The 24,979-nt window shown below is 41.7% G+C and overlaps 1 protein-coding gene across 1 annotated transcript; it reads left to right on the top strand.

Annotated features, from left to right (window-relative positions):
* The first annotated feature begins 1,240 nt into the window (after positions 1-1,240).
* Positions 1,241-24,979, top strand: LOC109640098 (semaphorin-5B-like). The gene is made up of 23 exons (XM_020103919.2): positions 1,241-1,384; positions 6,726-6,785; positions 13,165-13,344; positions 14,855-14,954; positions 15,163-15,208; positions 15,459-15,521; positions 15,659-15,757; positions 16,093-16,306; positions 16,389-16,674; positions 16,853-16,988; positions 17,497-17,704; positions 17,800-18,007; positions 18,929-19,046; positions 19,134-19,318; positions 19,681-19,824; positions 20,000-20,147; positions 21,068-21,293; positions 22,231-22,452; positions 22,536-22,706; positions 23,266-23,415; positions 23,607-23,642; positions 24,302-24,513; positions 24,622-24,979. The coding sequence occupies exons 3-23, from the start codon at positions 13,209-13,211 to the stop codon at positions 24,781-24,783; spliced, it is 3,270 nt and encodes a 1,089-aa protein (XP_019959478.2). The 5' UTR covers positions 1,241-1,384; positions 6,726-6,785; positions 13,165-13,208; the 3' UTR covers positions 24,784-24,979.

Below are 24,979 nucleotides of genomic sequence, written 5' to 3'. Positions count from 1 at the left end.
AGTACATTTATACTTTCCATTACATTGTCCATTTTATAATATTTTAAAATATAAGATTTGCCTTAACAGATTACCCATTCATAGTCCTTTTATTTAAGTTATAGTATTATAGTATAAAATAATAATGTAGGCATCCAACAAGTACTCAAGTTGAAATACTTTCTATTCCATTTTCAATTTAATTGTATATTTTTTATTACATTTCAGAGGTAACTATTGTGCTTTTAATTCATACATTTCTTTGAAAACCTTTTTTTTTTTTTACAAAAAAGATAATTATGCAGAGATTTAGAAAATATAAGATTAGCTTTAGCCTCCAATGTGAAACATGGGTTTCACATTCAGAATGCAATATTATAAGATAGATGCCTAAATTTCCCTCAGGATGAATACAATACCTATCTATCTAAGATGTACTTGTACTATATTGATGTATAAAGATGCCAGGAAGTCTCTTTTTTTAAATGAAGTTAGTGGAATACGTTTTGTTGTGATATTTACGATGAGTGAAAAAGTCCGGACACATGTGGCTAAACATTTGGGCCTAATTACAAATGCAAAGTTCTCCACTAGGTGGCAGCAATGCTTTGTTTATTTTCTGCTTGTGTATTTCAGGTTTTTCTCAATGAACCCAGCCCAACGCTATCAAATGTGAATGAAACCACTTGTGTGTTTGCAGGCTTTAAAAAAATCTATTACACTTTGAACACATGTGGACTCAGTGAATGACGAAACAAGAATTAAACTCCAGTATGTTTGGGGTGAAAAGGAAAATAAGTCGCAGGCTACTTAGGTATTGTGTTGTCATGGTCAGTTAGAAGATACAGATTTGTGTGCAAAGTCAAATTCTGCATTAACTGTGGAATCATGTGGCACTACAATGGTGTGGCCCAAAACTTTCGAACTGGAAACCTTGTGGAAAAAAAACTCAGTTTCAGCTATTCAGTGTATTCACAGACGCAGATATACATAAACACAAGAGAGCATAGTTTAAAATGTTTAGGGATTATTTTTTAACATTAAAAACACTCAAATATGTTATGTTTTGTAATTTTGTTGCCTGTCTATGTTCTTTATCCTCCTTCACACTTAAAATACTATTCATGTATTGATAATATTTGATTTTCAATAAAGTAGTCTAAAAAATGTTGTTTGTACATTTTGGAATTGTTAAAAAAGTGTAAAAGTGTATGTGGTACCATGTGTGGGCCCATCTTTTTAACAGCGCCCCCGGTGGTCGGAGTCAAAACCTGCAGCATATCACCGGTCAGGAGGCTGCAGCTGCTCCAGACCTGAGGACCAGAGGGCGGCTGCCTCGTGTCTGTTCCCGAAACCACATCATTAAACCCGGCCAGGACATCGTGATGAGTCCACTCTGAAAAAGGTAAGCTCGACTTTCATTCCGCGTAATCCACTTTTCTTAAACCTTGAGGCATAACTCCTGTTAATGTCGTAATTTATCGACGTCGGAAAAAACATCACCGAACTCCATTCAAAAGTCAAAGATTTGTTGGTGCCGAGCTTCCTGTGAAGTGCATTTTAACTCAAAACTATTAAACGACAACGTGTTGGTGTCCTCTCTTTTATTCGGCGTCACTTTACGAGATATTTACTGTAAAAAAAAGTCAGGAAAATGTAATGAAAGAAACTAATTCACGAAGTTGCCAGTGCACTAAAGTGACATGTAGCTTCTGTCATGGATGCTAATGTTTCATTCAGAGTTGATGCATTTCTCCGGAAATAATACAATAAAGTAGCACTTTTAATCAGATATTAGTCAGTTTAACATTAAAAAAATATATAAATGAAACCTGGAAAGTACGTTTTACAAAACTTCATTAGGCTCCTATTCTCCTGTATCTAATATTCATGTCATCATTAATTAACTCCAGTAACCAGAGGTGGGGTGTAACTAAGTACATTTACTGTGTTCAAAGTTTTCATGTATCTGTACTTGATTCTTTTCGTGTGTTTTTCACTTTTACTCAGTTACGGCAAATATCAAATATCTGATTATTTGAAATTATTTATTTGTACTCTTACATCAGTATATAATGTTTTAAGTACTTCCCCCACCACTGCCACTTGTTGAATCCACAAGATGCAGGTGAAAACTACATTTAAATCACATGCATCATTTACATGATTTAAAAATGCTTCCAATATTTTGTTTGCGATTTATTAATTAAAATGTCTCCCTGGTAGTGACAGCCATTGGCCGGAGGCATTGTGTTTTCAGGCTGGCTGTCCGTCCTATTCCTGTGAAAGTGATATCTTAAAATCAGCTTGAGGGAATGTCTTCAAATCTGGTACAGCCATTCTGGAGGGAATTTCTTTGCACCAGGCAAATTTCACTTGGCCTCATGGATTAACTGATTAGATATTGGTGGTCAAAGGTTAAAGGTCACAGTGACCTTATATGAATCTGGAAAAATAATTATGTAGATCTAAAAACAAGAAAATGATCAAATGTGTTTATCTATGAAGGACTGATATTTATGACAGTGTGCAGTTTGGTGCAGATCCAAATAAAAACCTGGATCTAATGAATTTAACTGTGGTTGAGTGGCATTCTAGTTTTATTTCCAGCCACATTTTAAATGTCAGCTGAGTGGAAACAGAGCTGCTCAGAGTCATCCATTATACATACAAGGAGTCACTGCTGCTAATATATAAGCCCTAAATGGAAGTGGTGTTAAATCATTAAGTTGGACACCTGAATGTGTTACCCACAGACCTCAGCAGTCTCACATGAGGTCAGGCTGAAGTGTAAAAGGAGAGAAAGATGGATGAGCAGAGAAAGGGCGAGTTTAGTGCTGATGGACAGGTGGCTAGGCGTTAATGTTTTCTCCACTCACGTAGCCTAGAACTCACAGAAGACGCTCCATGTGTATGTGTTCAGCCTTTACTTATTCAGGGGAAGTTGTTAGAACTTAATGTTTACCGTGGAAAACTCAGAAAACTAGAGTCCTCCAATTTCAACTTGCAACCTTTAAGTCACAAGTGAGAGGCAGTTACGGTCACGACACCTATTAGTATTCGGTCAAGAAATAGCTCAAAGGTTAAGGGAAAGGCTGCACACGATACCACAATCTCTCACTTTTCCATATCTATTTCTACATGGGTAAATAAACAAGATATAAAAATAAGTAAAACTGATTTGGAGCTGTTTACGGGCTTATGATTCCTCAAAAGTATTTTTAAGACTTTTCTCTATTCTCCAAATTGTTCTGTGTGGTTGTCTGCGTCTCCTCAGAGCACGACTTTTATTGCTCCTGTAGAAAGGTAAACCTCGGCAACTGCAGGGTTTTCAAAAACCAACACACAGCCGGGGCTTGTTTTAAAAAGGAGTGAGCTGAATGTTTGAAGTATTAAAAAGTCAATATTTCTTTGTGACACACAGGCCGGTTTTCACAGAGGAGCGCTATGTGCCGGACAAGGCAGCCATTGAGGGCCTGTGATGCAGGAGGTGGGGATGAGGGGAGTCGGGGCGCTGGTTTTGGGGTTAAGAGATGTTGGGAAACCACTGTACGCCTCCTTCTGCAGCTGGTCATGGATTAATGGAAGCCACTGGAGATTAACTGATATTCAACAAATACAAAGAGTCAGACCAGAACATCACCATTGTCTCTATAAAAATATGTTTCTATGATTTGACGGAGACATAATTCCTGCTTAAATTCGGTTAACAGGTTTTTTTTAAATCAAGAAAGCATGAACATTAGAGCTGAAACATTACTGGATGAACTGATTAGATGTACAAGAAAAACTAATTTGAGATAATCATGTGACATAAGATTATTGTTTTTCTTACTTCAAGCCTATCAGATGTGAAACTAAATTTAGTTGACTTTTGCACTTTGAGTCACACCAGAAGATGTCATCTTTACCTGTAGAGGATATTAATTTGCTTATCATCGATAATGAAAGTTGCAGAGTTGCATTCTTCGTTCAACTATGATACTGAAAAGCATGAATCGTGCTTTAGTTGCCTGGAGCAAACATCACGAAAAAACTAATGTACAATAAAATAAACACAAAAAAGCTGCTTGATTTTTGACCTAACATATTCAGAGGCTGGCTCAAAATGTACATTTGATTTACGAAACATTCTGGCACTTAGATGCAAACACAGACACTAAAGAAATACTGCGCACTTTCTGAGTCCTACAAGGTGACGCAGAAGTCATCATATTCACTTGTTTTATTAACGAGCTTGCCGGCGTTCATTTAGCCCCCCCTGAATTCCACTATCCCCTGTGGTTTCTAAAGGCGGCCATCTTTCAATGGCGCTGTTTTGGCTTTTTCTTCCACTCTCTCCTCTGCACCTCTCTGTGCCTGTAATCTTTCAGCCTCACCAGTGACAGGAGGGTTGTAAAAACAGAGCCGGAGGAGGTCATTCTGAAGTTTGCACAGGAGCGAGCCATTCATCCTCTCAGGGGGGTTTGGTACTCTTCACTATGGTGAGGCTGAGGCCGCGAGAGATGAATATCCTGCTCTGTAATGGTCGGGGATGAGGCTGGAAAGTGTTATTTGTCTCTTATGCTCTGCTGGGCACATGGGAAGCTAAACGATCCTGTCGTTTCTCAGTGGATATGATTAATTGGTGCTATTAATTTCCGAATAGGAGGTCAGTCCTTCGTCTTCTCAGATTGGCAGCCGCGTCTCAAACCACGTCTGACTGGTGTCTCTGTCAGGAGCACAAAGATACGTTGTACTTCTTGCTTGTTGACACAGACAATTGATTTGACTCGGAGTTCACCCTGACTGGGTTAATTAGAAAACTCTTTACATTTTGTGCTTGCGGGTAATTTTCGTTAAGAGTTTGGTCTTTTTAACTTTCCTGTCAAACAGCACTGATCAGGCACTCCTTATTTCTCAGAAATTGAATTTTCCTTGTCCACTCTGAAAAGGCATCATTATCATCATGTATCATATCAATTCAGACAGACGGTTAGAGACACTTTTTAAAGAGTGTAGACAAGAGGCAGAAAACTCATTTAATTTTAGAGCAGCAACACATCTTGTATTTGCAGAGTGTAGGATATTTTATTACATTATTGTTTCTCTGATTTTATGGATAAAATCTTAAGAAATTCACGCTGTTCTGCTTTGTTGTTAATGATATAATATGAAATGACTGCACCTATACCTTTACCTATGCTTTACCCATCTCTGCTATGACTTTTGACGTTAAGCCAATTTACCGTTTTTTACACCATCTGGTATTTACTTCATTCTTCTCTACAGTCCCTACTTCTCATGTTAAATGCTGAATAAATAGTTGTGTTGGGAAACTAAAGTTTATGCCACAAATGTATCACAAACCAAAAACCTTTCAAGACAGAGGAAATAATGGTTTTGTGAAATTGTGCAGTGGGATTTGAATGAGCGTCTGGAGCGAAAGATAATGAAGATCCAGTACGGGAGCTAGATGCAAAACGAATCTAATTCAGTGGTCTGCGATGACAACTAACTTTTCGAAGAGAGGGGTTGATTTAGCTTTATGGGTTTTTATAATGAAGGTTGTGGTTTAATGCCTCTAGATGTAGAAACAGAAAATGTATGACTTTGGTGTCCCCATAGTCGATGAATTTGTTGATAACATCACATCACATTTTTTCGAAAAGGGGTAATATTCTTTACTTTACATTTAGTCATCAATGCCCAGTGTTTACTCTTTCTGTCTCTGGTGGTGAGTCGGGAGGTCAGACTGGATTTCTCTGTTTTAGCAAACGGAATGTTTGCCTGAGCTAATGTCGTCTGCTATTGACTCTCGTCTCCTGATTCATTTGCACACTGATGCCACTGCAGCTGTGTTCGACCAACACCAAGGCTCAGTTTGTATCAGAATGATTTAAAACTTTACACCAGAACAGTCTCGCTCTTGTCCTTTTTTACGTCTTTGAGGACGTTATCTAACGGCCCTCAGCATCTCAAACTGATGCTGTGACACAACTGTGACATAAAGACGCTTTTATAAGTTCATAGAGCGAAAAGAGGGAACGTTGATAAAAGATGGTTGCTTTTTTCCCCCCGGTGCTTCCACCTGTTGAAATACACCAAAAACTGTTTCGAATCCTTCATATTTTTAAAATGTTCCTCTGAATATTGGAGATAAACGCTGGTTTTTAATGACTTCTACTTCTTTTTAACTTATCTACAGTTCAGCATTACTTTTGAACTTGCTGGACCTGATTCTGACTATTAAATCGAAGCTGTGATCATCAGTCAGTTACAAACTTCTCACAGGAAATCGTACCTGCTCACCAAAGTAACATTGAGCAATTCAGTGAACCATCAAACTCATTTTGAGGCTGCTTTAAGTGATAAGTTCACGTTTTAACCTGTTGACAAGTGATCTGTGGTAAATGCAGTGCAAAAACACCACAATATCACTATATAAAACAAAACCCTGATTTAAATGATTGAGCAGATTACCAACTAAATCTGACCCTTTTTTAAAAACCAAAATCTCAAACTGGATCTTTCAAGCATAACAATACACACACTCACAGCGGGCAGACGTCCCCTCTCCATTCAGAGAGTTAACAGTTTGCTCTGCACAAACAGGAATGCTTTGCTCCCCCCTCCTGCTTTACTCCCCTTCCACCTCTCTGAACACACTCTGGTCAGCGTGCCACTGTGTGTCGATGTGAAACAACTTCTCCCTCCCTTGTTTTTCATACCTCGTCCTCTCTCCCCTTCTCTCTCACCATGTGAAGCGTCGGGATCCATGCCGCCCGTGTGTGAGTCTCTCGGAGCAGTTGGGTGATGGTGAACAAGTAAGTTTATTCTCCTCTATATTTCTGTGTGTATGCACGTATCCCATGGGTAGGTGGGCTCTTTCAGTGCAATTACTTATTCTTTTGTGCCGTCCTTTTCGGTCTTTGTGTCCAATTCGACTGAGAGTTATTCCGTTTCCTCTCCGCAGGCTCATTTCTTCTTCTAATGATCAATATGATGACCCTTCACCTCTCCCCTCTCCCCCCTCATTTCACTCCCATCCTCAGAGTATACGTATATCACTCAGTCTCTGACTTCGGAGGCTGCACGCTGTGTGGATAGACATGTGCTAACACTCAGGGTGGGCTCAGGTAATGTGTGGCGGATATTTTTCTTTGTTCTGAGGCATGAGTGCTAAAATTTGAAAGGGGAGGGCAGACAGAGGAAAAGACCCCGAATGGAGCAATAGCATCAGTCTGGATTCTGACATTATATCTGAATGTGTGTGTTGTTTGATGAGCATTTGGCCTTTTGTCAAGCAAAAGACACAGGTTGTACTGACTATAATCTCCCTTCTAGCCCTTTTCTAAGAAGCGCTCTTGGGATACTGATGAATATTTTTGACAAGAAGCAGCATTTAGAAACATTTAGTTGATTAGTTGTAATGGCATATTTGTGGAATGTGCTATTAGTCATGACTGGAAGATAATCCCTGGCACCGCAGTTCACAAACATGGTGCTCTCTTCTGTAACTAGAGTTTGAGATGTTGCTCTCTGACAGCATCATCAATTAGATGTAATTAATTTGTCATTAAAACACTTTTAGTCACACAAGGGTTTCAAAGACTACAGACAGTCTTAGTTTGCATGATGATATGACACCTTTACCACAGCCATGCCGGGTACAATATGTCCATGCACAGCAGTAATTTATGGACAGTAGTCAAATGTGTTTTTAAGAATAACTTGGCCTTCCAAATGGAAAACAAACTACTCCCCACAAAGAGAATAGAATAAAAATACATTTGTTTTATTCTGCCAATAACCATTTAAATTGCATGCAGAAAATGATAGTTTGAATATTTTCCATCCATTTGCAGCAGCTCCTAAAGGAATGGACGGTATCAGTTGAACATTATTATTATGGTGTCACACATGTTTGTGGCTCTCAATCCTCTTAAATGCATTATCACTTGTGCATTTGCAGTCAACTGGTGGTTGCACTTTGAAAAAACAGTACATTTCCTGAATGGGACTTTTTCTTTGCATCCAACCACCTTGTGACAACCATCTTAAACAAAACAAGCTGTTAATCACTCCCATTTGACTGTTACATACATGTTAAGTGGATATTGCTCTTATGTTAGTGAAACCAATACCTGTTAACACATTCAGCAGACAAAGAAACTTCAGCATTCATTACCTCTACCAAGGTAATGTTTTAGTTTGTTAGATCATTAGAGAGATTTTGCAAAAACTACTGGACGGATTACTACATAACTTGGTGGAAAGTTGCCGTATGCTTCAGGGAAGAATTTTGGTATGGATTCATATCAAGAGGCAAATTCCCAGGGAATCATTCACGGCTCTTTGTGAAAAGAGGAATGTTTAGGGAACTGATATTTATGTGTGTGCAATTTGGTGCATCTTGACTTCGTTATACTTCTCCTGAGTTACATTCTTCAGCAACATAATGACTGTAAATCCACAATTCTCTCTCCTAGTTTTCTACCAACTCCTGAGAAAAAGATTTTCATTCCAAAGCTGCTAAATGCTGCGTTTTGTTCATTAGCTACCTGCTAAATTTGGTCTGCAGGCTGTTTGGTGAGTAAGTTGATGCAAAAAGATGCTATAAATGCTGAAGACCATACTAACTACTACCGTGTCTTAAACATTACACATTGGTACAAATCAGACTGAGAGATATACAGATGGAGACGTGGACGAAAGGCAAGTTAATAATCTAATGGTCAATAACTGTTAACTTAGCTGTTTGCTTGTGCATCATTTGATATTAGTATGATATATTCGTGATGTGTAAAAATGGGTTGGCCAAAAAGTTTGAATTCTCCTCTACTGAGGGAGGACGTGGGTGTTAGTGATCCTGACAGAGGAGTTGAAGAGAATGCAGCAGGTATGCATTTGTTAACACACCCTCCCTGTGTCATTTATTCGAGAAAGCAAAAGAAATGGAGTCGATGATAAGAGAACAGAGGGAGACAGAGAGGGAGATAGGAGGAGACAGATCGGTGCAGCTGTGTGCCTCTTTAGGATTCCTGCTCTCTACCTCCTCTCGCCGGGGCCAAACCGGCATCATTAGGTTTGGCAAATTACCCCGAGCAGCCATTGTGGCGCGGCCATGGCACGTTAGTGTGTCTTTTTAACTGTGGCTAAACTCAGTCTATTCACTTGTAAAAGAGAGCGGCCATTGGCAGATAGTTGGCAGGTTGCACAGAGAGGCCATTCACCCCGGTAGGAAGGAGCTGAGAATACGGCCTCGGAAATGGTCCTCTCTGAATATTTTGATGGAGAGACTCTGGATGCCCTCTCAGTGTCCATTTGCTACAACTAACAAATCTCCATGAACTGACTTCATTGCAGATTAATACTTTTTCATAGGTGAGGGATCAGTTACCATCAAGTGAGAGCTGTGACTGTAACTCTCAGAGGATTTACTTTTCATTCCAGCTGCTGTTTTGTGAGCCTTTTGTTCTTAAGGAGGAATTTAAAGTTTGCAGGTTTTTGGTTGTAGGGACATGCTGGGAGGGGGTTCACTGTTTCTTTTAATGAGAGAGTTTAGACAAGAGGCAGCTCTACAAGGGTCAGACACTGGACTCCCTCCTTTTCTTTCTCATGTCTTGGAGGAACAAATTACAGGGGCTTATTGAATGAAGAAATAATTGCTTGTAATTAATTTCCTTGTCATATATCACCTCAGTAAAGAGGATTTGTCTGGATTTTAATGAAGCTCGCTTGAGATGTGCACCCAGTGTCTCAGCATGCTCATTTTGTCGCCTGTATAATCCTGTTGGACCTTTTTGATCGAGGGTGTGACAGTAAATGTCCTGTGAGGTATAACCGGGGAGGATTTACTCATCTTGTCAGACAAAGAAATAGCACCTTTACAGTGTCGGCCCACTCATCCTAAAGAGGTTCATCCGTGCCTCACTCTCCCCTTCATCAAATCAACTCATTCATAGATAAGCCGTGGGCTGAAGGCATCCGAGTGACACACACTGCGGGAGGGCCGTCTCTGTGGTCCCTGAAAAGACTGAAATGTTCTACTCCTTCAGTTTTTTGAAGACAAAGCCAGGAGAGCTTGAATAGAAAGTTCCTCAAACAAGACAAGTTCAGTGTTGCTTTGATTTTGTATACATGCTTTAAAAAGCTCGAGATTCCCGGCTTTTTAAAGGATGGGGTGTGTGAGTGGTGGTTGTTGCTGGAAAAAGATGCAATGTCCTTGTAGGAAGGCTGTCAAAAGCTTGCAGAGAAAAAGAAGCAGGAGATTTTCTTTTTTGTTTTTTCTTAACACCAAAGTAAAGACAGAGTTTCCCTGATTTCAATCAAGCTGCACCAAATTTCACACACTCATTAATATCAGTTCTCTAAAATGAAAATGTAAAAGAAAACAACCTGTCTCACAACGTTGAAGAAAGTGCAAAATATATTCCTGTATACTCCCCTTTGTCCCAAAAGATCCCAAAATGTGATGGATTCCTTCTTGGCTCATTTCCAATCCTTCCACCAACGTTTCGTGGAAATCGTTTCAGTAGTTTTTTATGTAATCAAGCTGATAAACTACTTGTTTTATTTTCCTCTGGAGCAGCTGTGTTTATCTCTGACAGTGTTAAACCTTCAGTAGACACATTATCATCTTAGTTATGCAGAGTCTGTGTTTCCTCTGAGCGCGGTGGAGGCTGAAGGTGTTTGAGTGAGGAGACACAGGCAGACACATACTGTAAGTTATGGAGAGAAAAACACGCGGCCAACAGAGCTGTAATGTACACACCTGTCATGCATTGGTGTGTTGATACAGTGAAGCCATTAGACTCTCAGGCTCAGAGGTTTAAACCCTGGCAGTGTTCATCTCCGTGTGGGGGTCACATGTTCGCTCCATGTTTCCCTCCCACACACCCAAACACACACCGGTCACATGAATCGCAGACTCTGTATTTCTAATCTCTTCACAGGTTGTTCAAGCTTTATGGTGTTTTTCCAACACAGGCAGCTACACCAGCGAATGAATGGATGAATGTTCTGACACGCTCCGGCTCCAGGAAAACACTGCAAGGCTTGAATGTTTGCCACTTTCACTTCCTACGGTTCAGTCAAGGCCGCTTTCCTCCTTGTTTGCATCTGGCAGCAGATCGTGTTTTGGCTGATCCGGATCTCGCCAAGCACTGAAAACTTTTCTCAAATTCATATCAGATAACACAAAATATATTTGATCAATTAATGGAGAAGTTATTGAATAGAAAATTCATCAGCAGCATTTTTTCCAATCATTTAAGTAATTTATTGAGTCAGTAAACAAAACTTTTTACTGCCCAATTTCTTAATTAGCTCCCAAATATCCGTATTGGTCAGGATCATAATTAAATTATGGCTGCACAAAATGTAACGCAGTGAAATATTTCAGTCTGGAGTAAAGTGGTTAATCATCTAATTAACTGATTGCGTCTGATTCACATCTTCCTCAAGTAATCACTGACTTTTACACGGTAGAGTGAAGTTTGTGTGGCGTCTCCTGCTGACAATCAGTGTTAGTTGCTTTTAACCATAACTACAAACTTTCTCTCATCTTAACTAAGTAGTTTTGTTTGACAAAACTCAACTACATTGGTGACAGAACAATCCATGTTGCCATGTAGTTATGGCGACTTGTTAAGAATCTGCGTCTGTACATTTCCCTACTGTCTCTGCAGACTCTGACTGACATCCGCTGCTGCTGCTTCTCATTGTACTGAAGAGATAAATCCCTGAACATTAGGCCTCTCATTGTTCGGCCTGTGCACGGCGAGAAGAGCACGGCCACGTAACAAAAGTGAGGCCAGCGGTGGAGCCTCTGTTCCCGTCGCTTCATTAAGCAGCAATGTCGGACCCAGCAGGTTGAAAAACCTCTGCCTCCCCTCCACAAACATTCAGTCCTCCTGGTGAGACAGACATTCAACACTTCCATTCTGTCCTGAAGAATATTTTGAAGACTAAGCCTTTAAAAACGACTTTATCTTCCAATTCTATAATCAAACATTCAGACATTTTCCTCGGTTGCTTGCAGGAAAAGTCCTGCAGAATGTCGTGACTCTGACATTTGCTTTCTCACTTGCAGCCCCTCTGGAAGATTTTAGGAAACTGTCCGGACTTCAGTGCACGTCTGAAAGCAGCTTGAATGTCTGTTCTCTATCATGTTAGAGTTAAAACAACCACCTTTGGTTTGTCTACAACCTTTTAAGGGCGCTCTTACGATGAGTGTCTTCCCCTTGAAAAAAGACTATGCTGGGATCAGGAGTTCCATCCCCTGCTTTGTGTATCTCATGCTAAAAATAAATGCTCTCCTGTGTAAACTGCTGTAATGGTAAAATTTAAAAAGTGCTTTTGGACTGTGCTGCACACGGTGGTGAGAAATGAGCAACATTTGTATTTGTCAGCGAGATTTTACTCCTGACAGTTTGAGTTATTTGATATCACTGAATCAAATTCCCATTGCTCAGACTGCCTTCACAGCTGGTTCTTCAAGGAAAATAAAAGAGGAGGAGAAAGAAACAGAGGGGGAAAAAAGGTATGCCAACCCAATCACAACCAGCTAAATACAAGATGCACTCAGATATTGTCTCTTTGGATCCAGTCTCACAGCAAGTAATTCATTTTCTGTCTGTTTTCATGATTAAAAAACTGTTAGTCTGGTGGATCTTCATCACAATATACCTGGTTCCCAGCCAATTTTTGAATGTGCCTTTGCTGAAACCACGTGCACATCACCATCAGACAATTATCTTTGAGCAGACTTCATGTACGTAAATGGATTTTGATGTTGACACAAAGGCTCCTCATGTGGCTCGCAGTTCAAAGTTCATAGCCCATGTTTGGCTCTGGGCCCAGCCTCGTCTCTGAATGGGTCTCCTCAGTCATGAAGAGCCTCTGCAGACGGCACCCTTGGTCTCAGTCGGCATTAGAAAGATTTTGCGGCCCGGGCCTTTTGAGGTGAATCAGCCGTGACCGAGTCCTGCTGACACCGAGGGCTCACCCAGCAGCGACAGAGGGACCGTTGGGCCGCAGGACTGGCAAAACTAATTTGAAATGGATGGACAGGCTGACAGAGAACAGGGACGGGTTGGAAACAAATATGGATTTAAGATGGATTAAGAATTTCCATCATTAGTGTTTGATTCTCAATGCTCATGTGCTCATGTGCTCAAAGCGGCTCTTCTTTTACAACAGGTGTTTCCTGAGCACCTGATTGAAGACTGGATGTGGTTGTAGCTATGCTGACGTCAGGGTGGGCCCTCTCCCGCTGTGGCCTTGTGCTACTCATCTGCTCGTCCCTCTGTCTGTCCCAGCAGCCTCACATCAAACTTACAGACTGCAGCAGAAAGGAACATCCTGTTGTCTCCTACCAAAGTGAGTACATCCAACCGTTCATCGTCTCACCCATTCATCCATCAGCCGTCATCTTTAGAGAGAACACAAGAACAGATCCAATGAAATGACTTTAATTTGACTTACAAGTAGAGTGAACAGTCAGGGAGACAATAAATAACTTGATCAATATCTATTATAGTTATATATACATACATGTATATGATATGTTAAAGACACTCTTCTAATTCTGAACTGGTCATCAGTTAACTTCAGTCAGACAACACAATGCAACACATACATTTCTGGTGTTGTCGACAGAAATTGCAGAGAAACTTGCAGTGGATGAAACAACACGTCATCGGTGTCATGTGCACATCTCGGTCTGGGAAGATTTGAAGCTTTGAACCGTTCACGTCTATCCTCAGTTGCCCCTCTGACTGTTTTCATACTCAGGCTTTTTCTGCCAAATGAGTGTGTTTTTCATTCTGTGTAGTTAACCACAGGGGTCAAAGAGCGAAGCCTCTGGAAATGACCTCTGTTAGAAAGACTCACTTTTCATGCGGAGCAGAGTGTCTGTGAGTGTCTGCGTGGACAGCCTGTGTTTGCCTGCATCGACACAGGTCATAATGTGCACAGGGAAATGCACAAAAGCAATTTGGATTTAATAGCTCCCTCTGAAAATCACTGTTGCTCTGGTGATGGTTTGTATTCATGCGATACCGTCGTTCAAAATGGAGATGAGGCCAGACCAAGAGTGATTGGTCAGTTTTATCTCTGATAGCCTGCTGTTTGCTCACAGTCTTACTGCATCTTGAGTGATTAATAAGGAATAAATATTGCAACAAATGAGTTTCAACTTTAATTTAGAGATGATCAGAAACTTGATTACAACCTGAAAAATGCAGGACTTTTGGTTATTCAGTATCAAGTGCTTTGCCTGGTCTGTTGTGGAATAGTCAAATCATATTTTTTTATGTATGGTTCTCTCTTTTTTAAATTTTAGTTTGTTATATGGGTTTTAACACTCAAAAATCAATAAATCGGACTTAGCTGTGGAGACGTGGTTTACCTGTATCTCACATTCCGTCACATCTTCACCACTTCGCACACATTTCGATCTTCTGGCTCGTTCTGGTGTCAGGTTCTGACTGATTTATTGATGCATCAGTAAAAACTCTGAGGGCACAACTGAAGACTGTGAGACCAAGTATCATTTGGTGAAGAGGGATTCCCACGCAAATAATGGACAACTTATTTCTTCCCCTTCTTCCTAATTTTCCTCCTCCCGCTTCCTCTTAATTCTTCTGATTTGCTCCTTGTCTTCCCCCTGTTCTTGCTCATTATCCTGCTCCTCCCACTTCTTTCTCCTCCTCTTATTCTCTTGCCTTTTGTCACTCCTCTCATTAATCTTTTCTCCCCGTCATTGTTCATCTTTCATAACGTCTTTCTCCCTTTATTTCTTGCCTTTTTTCACCCCTCCTACTTCTATTTAACTTGTCCTGCGACCATCAACCCTTTCCTCCCCCTCCACCCCTCACTCTTCATCCAGTGTTGACGCCGTGGATGTCGGAGTTCTCCCATTCAGGAGTGAAGGATTTCTCCCAGCTGGCTCTGGACCTGAGCAGAAACCAGCTCATTGTGGGAGCGAGGTAACAAATAACCAAATAACCATTACCAGTATCCAATGTGATAAAGTAAATATAAATCATCAGGTTTATAGGATTAGATCAGGAGAGCATGTCAGACCATATTTATGACAACACTACAAGAAACTAAATAAGCGAGATTCAGAATCATAACCATTCTATCAAACGCCTCTGTGTGTCTCTGCTGCTTATTTCTTATTTTCGTTTTCAGAAACTTTATCTTCAAGCTGCGTTTGAGCAACGCCTCCCTCATACAGGTATAACACCAGCCAAGATTATGCTTATATGATATTATTTAAAATGAATTTAATGTTTATTATTAACTAATTGTTTATTATATGACTAACTGATACCAAAATTAATGTGATGCATGCCGCACACACTTTATACACCCCCAATGCTAACTTTTGTTATCACTCTTGTGACATGTGTGTTTTTAAATCTTCATGATGTACTGTATCCAAACTTAATTCCCAAAATCCAAAATATGTTTTGTTTTTTCCACAGGCAACAGAATGGGCACCTAGTGAAGATACAAAGCGCTCATGTCAGAGCAAGGGCAAATCTGAGGTAGGGTGCAGTCTCGTATCACACAGAAAAAATGGGTCACACTCACACTCACACTTTTCGTTTACTCTCTTGTTCAAGTTTAATGAACTATAGAGGGGGAGTTCTTTCTCGTGAAACAGAGATGCATTTGTCTGCAGGAGGAATGTCAGAACTACATCCGGGTTCTGTTGATCAGTGGGGGGACGCTGTTCACGTGTGGGACCAATGCTTTTACCCCCGTGTGTATGAGCAGGCAGGTTGGTACAAGAGTTTATCATGAGACGTCACAAAGCAAGTTACCGGGATCCTCCCAACACTAGAATTCTTTTTTAAAAATTAAACAAAACTGAATTTCAAGTCTGCAGCTTACAACTCTATCACTTGAGGATCTCAAGCCTGTTTTAAGTTTTTGAAGTTGAGATTTTTGGTTCTTCCATTATACAAATGATGGAAAATGGTAGAAGCTCAATATTGAATCAATTTGTCACTGAGGTTGAACGCATGCAGCCTTAAAACCAAAGAGAAATACCTTAACTACCATTTCCTATTAAAGACTTGAGCTGTTTCTATCCTCTGTCCGTCTTTCTGTCAGATTGATAACATCAGTCAGGTGTTGGACACTGTGAACGGCGTTGCCCGATGTCCCTACGACCCGCGCCACAACTCCACAGCCATGGTAACGGAGAAGGGCGAGCTGTACGCTGCTACAGTGATCGACTTCTCGGGACGTGACCCAGTCATCTACAGGAGCCTGGGGAACATGCCGCCGCTGCGCAGCGCCCAGTACAACTCCAAGTGGCTCAACGGTAAACAAAGCACCACACAGATTTAATTACAGCCTTATGTGTCTGTTTGTGAAAGTCATATATTTTCTCTTTTCTCATTCAGAGCCTCATTTTGTGTCTGTTTATGAGATCGGTCGCTTTGCCTACTTCTTCCTGAGAGAAACGGCAGTGGAAAACGACTGTGGGAAGATGGTGTTCTCTCGCGTGGCACGGGTGTGCAAGAACGACATGGGCGGTCGTTTCCTGTTGGAGGACACCTGGACGACCTTCATGAAGGCCCGACTCAACTGCTCGCGCTCAGGAGAAATCCCCTTTTACTACCACGAGCTGCAGAGCACCTTTTACTTACCAGAGCAGGACCTGATCTACGGCATCTTCACCACTAATGTGTGAGTGATAGTTATAGTCATTGATGGCATCATTAAAGGGGAATTTCAGTGATTCTTCATGTTAAAGTCTTACTTGTCAAGGTTTCTCATTTTCCTCAAGCCCCCACTTTTGCTTTCCTTATTGTCTTTCACATTGAATTACTGCGATCTGACCACGATACCATCCCCCGTCCTCTAGGAACAGCATATCAGCTTCAGCCATCTGCGCCTTCAATCTGAGCTCCATCACTCTCGCGTTCAACGGACCTTTCCGCTACCAGGAGAACCCCCGCACTGCCTGGCTCTCTACCCCAAACCCCATACCCAATTTTCAGGTAACTCATATTTCGAAAGACTGGATCCAGTGGACACGTCTGACAGACATGGTGTTGATAGATATGAGACTGTTGCGTATTTCCCAGTTTCGCAGCCTTACCTCCAAGGGGACAGCATTCCATCTGTGTGAGTGCACACCTAGATTGTTGATGCAGGACAGTATAAAGAAAACTCACAGACGTGACGAATAACTTTCATGAAGGCTCTGTTGAAAGATAAGATAAGATAAGCTTTATTGTTCCCACACTGAGTAAATTTACTTGTTACAACAGCGGATGGCAAAAAGGGGTCAACAAAAGAGAAAGTACAAGATAGAATAAAAATGAGCACGAAAATAAAAAAGACATTATAAAAAACATTGTGATATGTACATAATATACAGATATCACAACAGACAGATATTATCTTTAGAGACAGTCCCGAAGACCCAACACGTGCTGTTCTTACACTAGCTTGACCACCATCACAACAGTCCTTTTCTCAAACACTGATCCTCTTCATCCTCAGTGTGGCACTCTGGAGGAGGGAGGCCCCGGGGGGAACCTGACGGAGCGCAACCTCCAGGACGCCCAGCGACTCTTCCTGATGAACGACGTGGTGCAGCCGGTCACCATCAACCCGCTGCTCACCCAGGACAATCTGCGCTTCTCCAAGCTGGTAGTGGACATCGTGCAGGGCCGAGACACGCTCTACCATGTCATGTACATCGGCACTGGTGAGGAAGACGGGGCAGAGTTTGGCATAAGTTACACTACTGATTTCAAATCAAAGGTTTAATAACAGAACTTTTTTCTTTGTCCATCTTGTCAGAGTATGGCACTATCCTGAAGGCTCTGTCCACAACCAACAGAAGCCTTCAAGGCTGCTACCTGGAGGAGCTCAGGATCCTTCCTGACGGACAAATCCGACCAATCAAGAGCCTGAAAATTCTCCAGAGTGACAGGTCCTTGTTTGTGGGACTCGATGACAGATTGGTGAAGATCCCATTAGAGCGATGCTCCAACTATCCAAACGAACGGTACAATCCTTATCGACCTCAAGCATGCAATCAATCAAACTTTACTTTGTACCTGTCATACAGATTAGTGCATTTCAAAGTGCTATAAGGTAAATAGAAGGAGAGAAGTCAATAAAATGGGATCAAAATCCATATTAATGATAACAACATTAATAGACCAGTAAAACTGAATGAAGTTTAGAAAATAAATACAATAAAATAATGTCTAAATCACCATTGACTCTTCTCTGTCCAAAATTAATCCGATTTATAGACTTTTTGTGTTCTGATCAGATACCATACCATTCAGGTTTTTGTATTTTTATTTAATCAACAAAACACTTAAAGTCCAGCACTTTTCCGCTGGAGTGTCTCTGTGTCTGTCCAGTGTGTGTATTTTTAAAGTTAAACCATATGGAAATTCACAATCTGCAGCCAATCATTAAGTAAACATTGCACTTTAAATCTGTGACCCTCAGTGTATGAATTTTAGTGTGCAAATGTACTGACTTGAGAGAAAAAAACTATTATGAGCTCAGCACCATTAAAGAGACAAACACGTGTGGGTCTCCACGTCGGAACGGCTCACAGTAAACGCTGACAAAGATGATTATGTTAAGAGCCCATTTTACTTTCCCCTGTAAAGAAACTGCTTTTGAACTGTCACTCCATATTTTGGCTTGCCCCAGAGCAGAAATTACACAAGTAGGCTATTAGTGAATTTGTTGACTAACTGTAATATGCTGACAGCCTGGTAAGATATTTTATGATGTACTGTACAGTAGTTCCTCGGTATTAACCCCTTTATCAGCCTGTAAACACAATAGAGGTTCTTTGATAATCTCAGAATAATTTGACTCCTGCTGATTGTTTGACAAGTTTGTGAACTCATTTTGAATCAAACGATGTGTAGCTTCAGCTAAATATCTGATCTCTTGTTAGCTCCTGCATGGAAGCCCGGGACCCATACTGCGGCTGGGATCTTAAACAGAAGCGCTGCACCACCTTCGAGGAGAGTTCCAACATGAACCAGTGGACCCAAAACATCACAGAGTGCCCCGTAAGACCCCCCCCACACACCCGTGTAATGTTCTGTACTGTATAATAGGTATAATAAGCATAGTATGTAAAAAATGTCTTTCTGGAGGTGAGGAACTTAACTCAGGATGGCGCTTTCGGCTCCTGGGCACCGTGGCAGCCCTGTAACCACGATGACGGCGAGGGCTCCATCAGCAGCTGCGCATGTCGGTCCCGCTCATGTGACGGACCAGTGGCTCGATGTGGTGGTGTCGAATGCGAGGGTCCTACCATTCAGGTGGCAAACTGTTCCAGGTACAGATATTCATGATCCCAAATCCAAACCCTGAAATCAAGGAGTAATCTTCATGACTTCAAAGATCAATCATGAGAGCAAAGATATACTTATAAATCTGAAACTATTTTATATGAATACAATCTGATATTAAAAAAGAGGGAGTGATATAAAGTTACAAGGTTATTGCATTGAATTTGTTTTTATTTACAATAATTTTAGCTGCAGAGAGAATAATGGACTTTTGTGTAGCCCTTGCAGTTGAATTAGTTGAATGCTTTTATTAATATTCAATCGCTTATATTTAAAGTGGAGTTTTTCAATTAACACTGAAACAATATCTGAGCTGCATGTGATGGTATTTACGTTTCCTGTTCCTCAGGAATGGCGGCTGGACCCCCTGGTCTTCATGGGGCCAGTGCAGCAGCAGCTGCGGCATCGGCTTCGAAGTGAGGCAGCGGTCCTGCAACAACCCCTCGCCTCGCCACGGTGGTCGAATCTGCGTCGGCCAGGGTCGAGAGGAGAGGTGAGGAGGAGTGTGAGATGTAGTGGCCATCTTTACTGCATGGCTTGGTTTAGTGTTAAAATATCACCACATCATTGACAGTAGAAGCCTTGTCAGTACAGGAACAAAGGTTTGACATATACTTCTTAGCTTCTTAGATACAACAAGGATCCTGATCATTCTCTCATGTTTCCAGGCTGTGCAATGAGAAAAGGCCATGTCCCCTGCCAGTGGCGTGGACAGCATGGGGCCCCTGGGCTCACTGCAGTGCCGAATGTGGAGGTGGGGTCCACTCCAGGACCAGAACCTGTGAGAATGGAAACACGTGTCCTGGATGTGCCACGGTACTGCAGTGCTGAAAAGTCAGGGTTTGTTGTGAAAGTAAAACCAATCCAGATTAATAATGATTTCATTTGCAAAAGTAGACAATCTGCTGTGGGAAACTACATTTATATTTATCAAATATTTCACAGAGGATAAATGAAGAATATGCAACACAACAGTTGCACCTCCTCTAGTTTTTTCTCTGTCCGATTCTACTAAATCTGCATCACACTCATAGGTATCAGTTTCAAATGTGCCGGATTTTTATTCTCTAAAAACTCTATGAAAATATTTAAGAAAAACAGAATTGGAAATACAATCCTGGATCTCTGCACCAAAATGTAATGGATTCTTTCTTGGTTCATGTTCCATCCTTCCACCAAGTCTCAGGGAAATCGGTATAGTAGTTTTTATGTGCAACTTCATTACAAAGTTGAAAAGAAAATGAATCATTCAAGAACATGTCCTGACACTCTTCTGCTTGCAGGGCAGAAACATTTTTATCATCAGGCACATGCTGTTAACCTTGGGTACCTGGGGTTTGAGCTGTGGACGCAGGCCAGCTTATATAAAGTGGAATATTTTTATTGTCATATTCCAGCAACCATCCATTAAGAGTAGCCCCATCTGACTCATCACTGATGAACCCACTCCATAAGAAGTGACTGTGAAGCATCATTTTATGTTTTTAGCTGGATGCAGCTTTGTTAAATGGTCCCATTCAACACAGTAATTGGCTGCGTAATAAACTCGCTCCAGTAAAAACTGCAGTATCCTGCTATTGTGTAGCAGTATGTATTAATGCAGCAATGTTTCTACAAGCTGTTCATGATGAATTGCAGAAAACATTAGGACGTATGGTGTCCGCAGATAAAGTATATAAAGCATTAGCTACAGCCTGTGGCTCAGCAATGTCTGCTTCATCCACTCTGCCCTCCAGGAGTTTAAGGTCTGTAACCTGGAGGCTTGCCCTGAGGTCCGCCGCAACACCCCCTGGACTCCCTGGATGCCGGTGAATGTCAGTCAGAACGGGTCACGGCAGGAGCAGAGGTTCAGGTACACCTGCCGGGCTCTGCTGCCCGACCCGCAGCAGCTGCAGCTGGGCAAGAAGAAGGCGGAGACCCGGTTCTGTCCCAGTGACGGGTCTGGAGCCTGTCAGACGGACTGTGAGTACAGAGAATGTACAGCCATGTTTTCCACCGTCAGGTACCATGGCAACATGATTGTTTCCATGGAGGAACACATGGTGCAGTGATTAATGTATCCTGATGACGTAGATTGATATAAAGATGGAGACGTTTATGATAAAATGTCAAAGAATACATCAATACACTTTTCTCAAAGATGTTTTTTGTCATTTAAGTTCATTCTTATCATACTGATGCTTGTGCTTGTTCGTTTTTCCATTAAGTTTAGTTCTAATTAGTTATTTGATGCTATAAAAACCGGGTGAAATGTCGTGATTGACAGCTGAGACTGACTCATGATCGGTCGAGAGTGGGACCTCAATATCAGGGCTCCATCACTACTGGCTTCAAATGACATGATATGCAGGAAATTTAGCTTCCTCCCTGGATAGTGGGACATGGGCGGACACGTCGTCCATCTTTATTTACAGTCTATATTTGATGCCAACATAACTTTGGGATCACGTCCCAGGGAGTAACTTTCTAGGTCTGATCTTCATGCAGCTGCCAAGTCGTGTCCACAGTCTAATGTACTGTGTCTGTGACACTGTCTCAGCCATCAGCAGATTGATGAAACATCATTGATCTGTTACTCGAGGATCGGTGATGTTTCCTCCACTCCTCAGAGACGTGCAGGTGTTTCTCCTCTTGAATTCTAGGTTATTTAACACAAAGAGATTGTAGCCGCCTGTTTGTGTCTGAGTGTACAAGGAAAAAATAACTACTTCATGTTTTAAAACTCGGTTTCTATCGGCTGAGTTTGACAACACAAAGTTGTGTGATTCAAGTGAAGCTTTCCTCTGTGTTTATTCATTCAACAGGTCAATTGATGCCAGGGTTGAATTTCATTCTTTTTGTTGAGTGAAATTTAATTTGAAATGTTTTATTTGAATGAAATTTAAAAAATGTGTTCTAGCCCTGGTTGAAGACTTGGTGAAGACCACTGGCCGCACTATGTCCCAGCCCCAAGATGCTCTCTGGGGATCCTGGGAAACGTGGTCCGGCTGTTCACAGCAGTGTTCCAGAGGTTTCCGAACCCGCAAACGTATCTGCTCGACGGCAGAGGGCAGGACCAACCCGAGCTCCTGCGTGGGATCCCCGGTGGAGTATCAGGACTGCAACACTCAGCCCTGCCCAGGTAACCGGAGCATTTTAGCAGCGTAGTTTCAAAAAGCTTAAAATGTAAATAGTAATAAAGTTTACTGTGTGTGCGTGTACCAGTGAGTGGAGCCTGGTCTTGCTGGTCCTCCTGGTCCCAGTGCTCGTCCAGCTGTGGAGGTGGACACTACCAGCGGACTCGGCAGTGCAGCAGCCCACCGCCTGCCAACGGAGGAGACATCTGTATAGGCCTGCACACTGAAGAGGCTCTCTGCAACACACACACTTGTGAAGGTACGAAAATGTGTAAAAGCTGCATCACAGAATATTTGTAATGTAAATCGCAATATCTCAAAAATGCCTGGAGGGAATTTATTCAAATTTGGCACAAATATTCAGTTGGACTCACAGATGAACTGATTCAATTAGTTTTTTGGGATTTTGCCTTTTATTTTTCCACTTTCTAACTTTGTTTTTAAAAACTTCTGGACAGAGTTTAATGTCATTTAAAATAACTGTCACACCATAAATACACTGGATAGATTCAGCCTGTCTGCCAAGATTGAATGATGTTGTTTGTATGGACGCTGATGGGAAATCTCCAAACAGCAAGTGAATCAATATTTGTGTTGACAGTGGGGTCGTTGGAGCGTATCCCAGAATGCATGGGCTAAAAGATAAAAAGTAAACAGAATAAAATGAATGAATTATCCTCAGATTTTAAAACTGATCCAAACATGGACATTTATTTTGACTTTTAAATAAAAGTAGAGATATTGACATCGACTGTAAACTGCGAAACGCAACGATTGTTCTTGTGCCCTGTGTCTACTCTTTCCTTTTTTGTCACTAGGTTGGGGCGAGTGGACAGAGTGGGGGGATTGCGATGAGGAGGGTCTGCAGCATCGCACTCGTCACTGCAGCGAGGACGGGGTGGCTGAGGCTGGTCTCTGCCAGGGCAACATCACCCGGTCCAGGCCGTGTCAGCCGCATGAGGTGCCAGGTAAAAGCACGTTTGTATTTGTTTGCCATTCACATTAAATCGAGAGTTTGTTAAGTAATGTTGAGAAGTTAAAAATACAAATTAATGGGGATGCTGTCGACGTTTTTTGTGTCTTCGGATCTTTTAGAGCTTTGGTGATTAAACTTCACGACATGTATTTATGTTGTATGTCTGCCGCTCTCTTTCTCCAGTTATTCTACCCGGACAGGATGACCACAGCTGTGGAAGTGAGTGGCATCTTCCCATGAGCTCTCCGAGAGTTGTTGTTCTTTGTTAGCGCCTGACACACACCTCCTCTCTGTGTGTGTGTGTGTGTGTGTGTGTGTGTGTGTGTGTGTGTGTGTGTGTGTGTGTGTGTGTGTGTGTGTGTGTGTGTGTGTGTGTGTGTGTGTGTGTGTGTGTGTGTGTGTGTGTACCTTCGCTCTCCTGTTGAATCCAAAGCGAATCAATATCACCTCTGTTTCTTTGAAGCCTCTGAACGTTTAACAACAGCCAGTTATTGTTGCAAGGTCACAATGTTTTTTTTATCACTCGTGCACCAGGCATTTTATAGCATATTGACTTTTGTTTGCAGCTTTGGCCCCATGTGGCGTGGGACTGGAGTTTTGATAAAGTTTCATTGCACCTGAGCTCAGGGTAAAAAGAAAACACGATGGATAACTGGTGGACAAATCTCCACACGCCCTTGCAGATCTACCACAGCAGGAGTGTCGTAAAAAATCAAGAGGCCTGTCGGAGTTGTAACTTAAGACTTGTCTGTATTTCCAGCGAAAAATATCTATGCACACATTTACAGATTTGTTAATTATGCACAAATGCACTTGCAAATGTCATTATACATTTATTTTTAACTCCTGTCTCTTTGCTCTCTCCCCTGTGCCACCAGCCTTCACTTTGTTCCAGCTGCTTGCTGTGGGCTCAGCTTGTTTCTTTGCAGCAGTGTTACTCTCAGCGCTGGCCTACACGTACCACCACCACCTGAGCCGACCGTCAGCAGAGTCCGCGGTGATCCACCCCAGCACGCCCAACCACCTCACCTACAACAAGCAGGGCAACAGCACGCCAAAGAATGAGAAGTACATCCCCATGGAGTTTAAGGTAACACTCGTATGTCTCCTTTGTTAGATAGATTTAAAGTGAGAGAGAACAAATGATGACACGTATCTTTTACTTCTGACAAGAATTATCTTTGTCTCTACACCGCAGACACTTAACAAGAACAATCTCCACGTGAATGACGAGACGTGCAACCACTTCCCTTCCCCGCTGGCCTCCAGCAACATGTTCACCACCACCTACTATCCTCCCAGTCTGGGCAAGTACGACTTCCATCCAGAATCCCCCTGCAGGACCTACATGCACAGCTGAGAGAAAACAACCCTCTTCACTCATCCCATCTCCACCCTGAAGGATTTCAAAGTCCTGAAGTAAACACCAAAATCATCATAATCAGGTTCCAGAGATCTTAAATACTTCTGTAAGTCTGCATGATCCACAGACGTCACTGTAAACAGAGATTTAAAACGGACAATTTCTTTATCAGAGAGTCGTTTAAATTGAAAAA

This window comes from Paralichthys olivaceus, chromosome 24, assembly GCF_024713975.1.
Source record: "Paralichthys olivaceus isolate ysfri-2021 chromosome 24, ASM2471397v2, whole genome shotgun sequence".
In the NCBI taxonomy this organism is placed as follows: domain Eukaryota; kingdom Metazoa; phylum Chordata; class Actinopteri; order Pleuronectiformes; family Paralichthyidae; genus Paralichthys; species Paralichthys olivaceus.
This window is presented reverse-complemented; position numbering and strand designations above follow the sequence as displayed.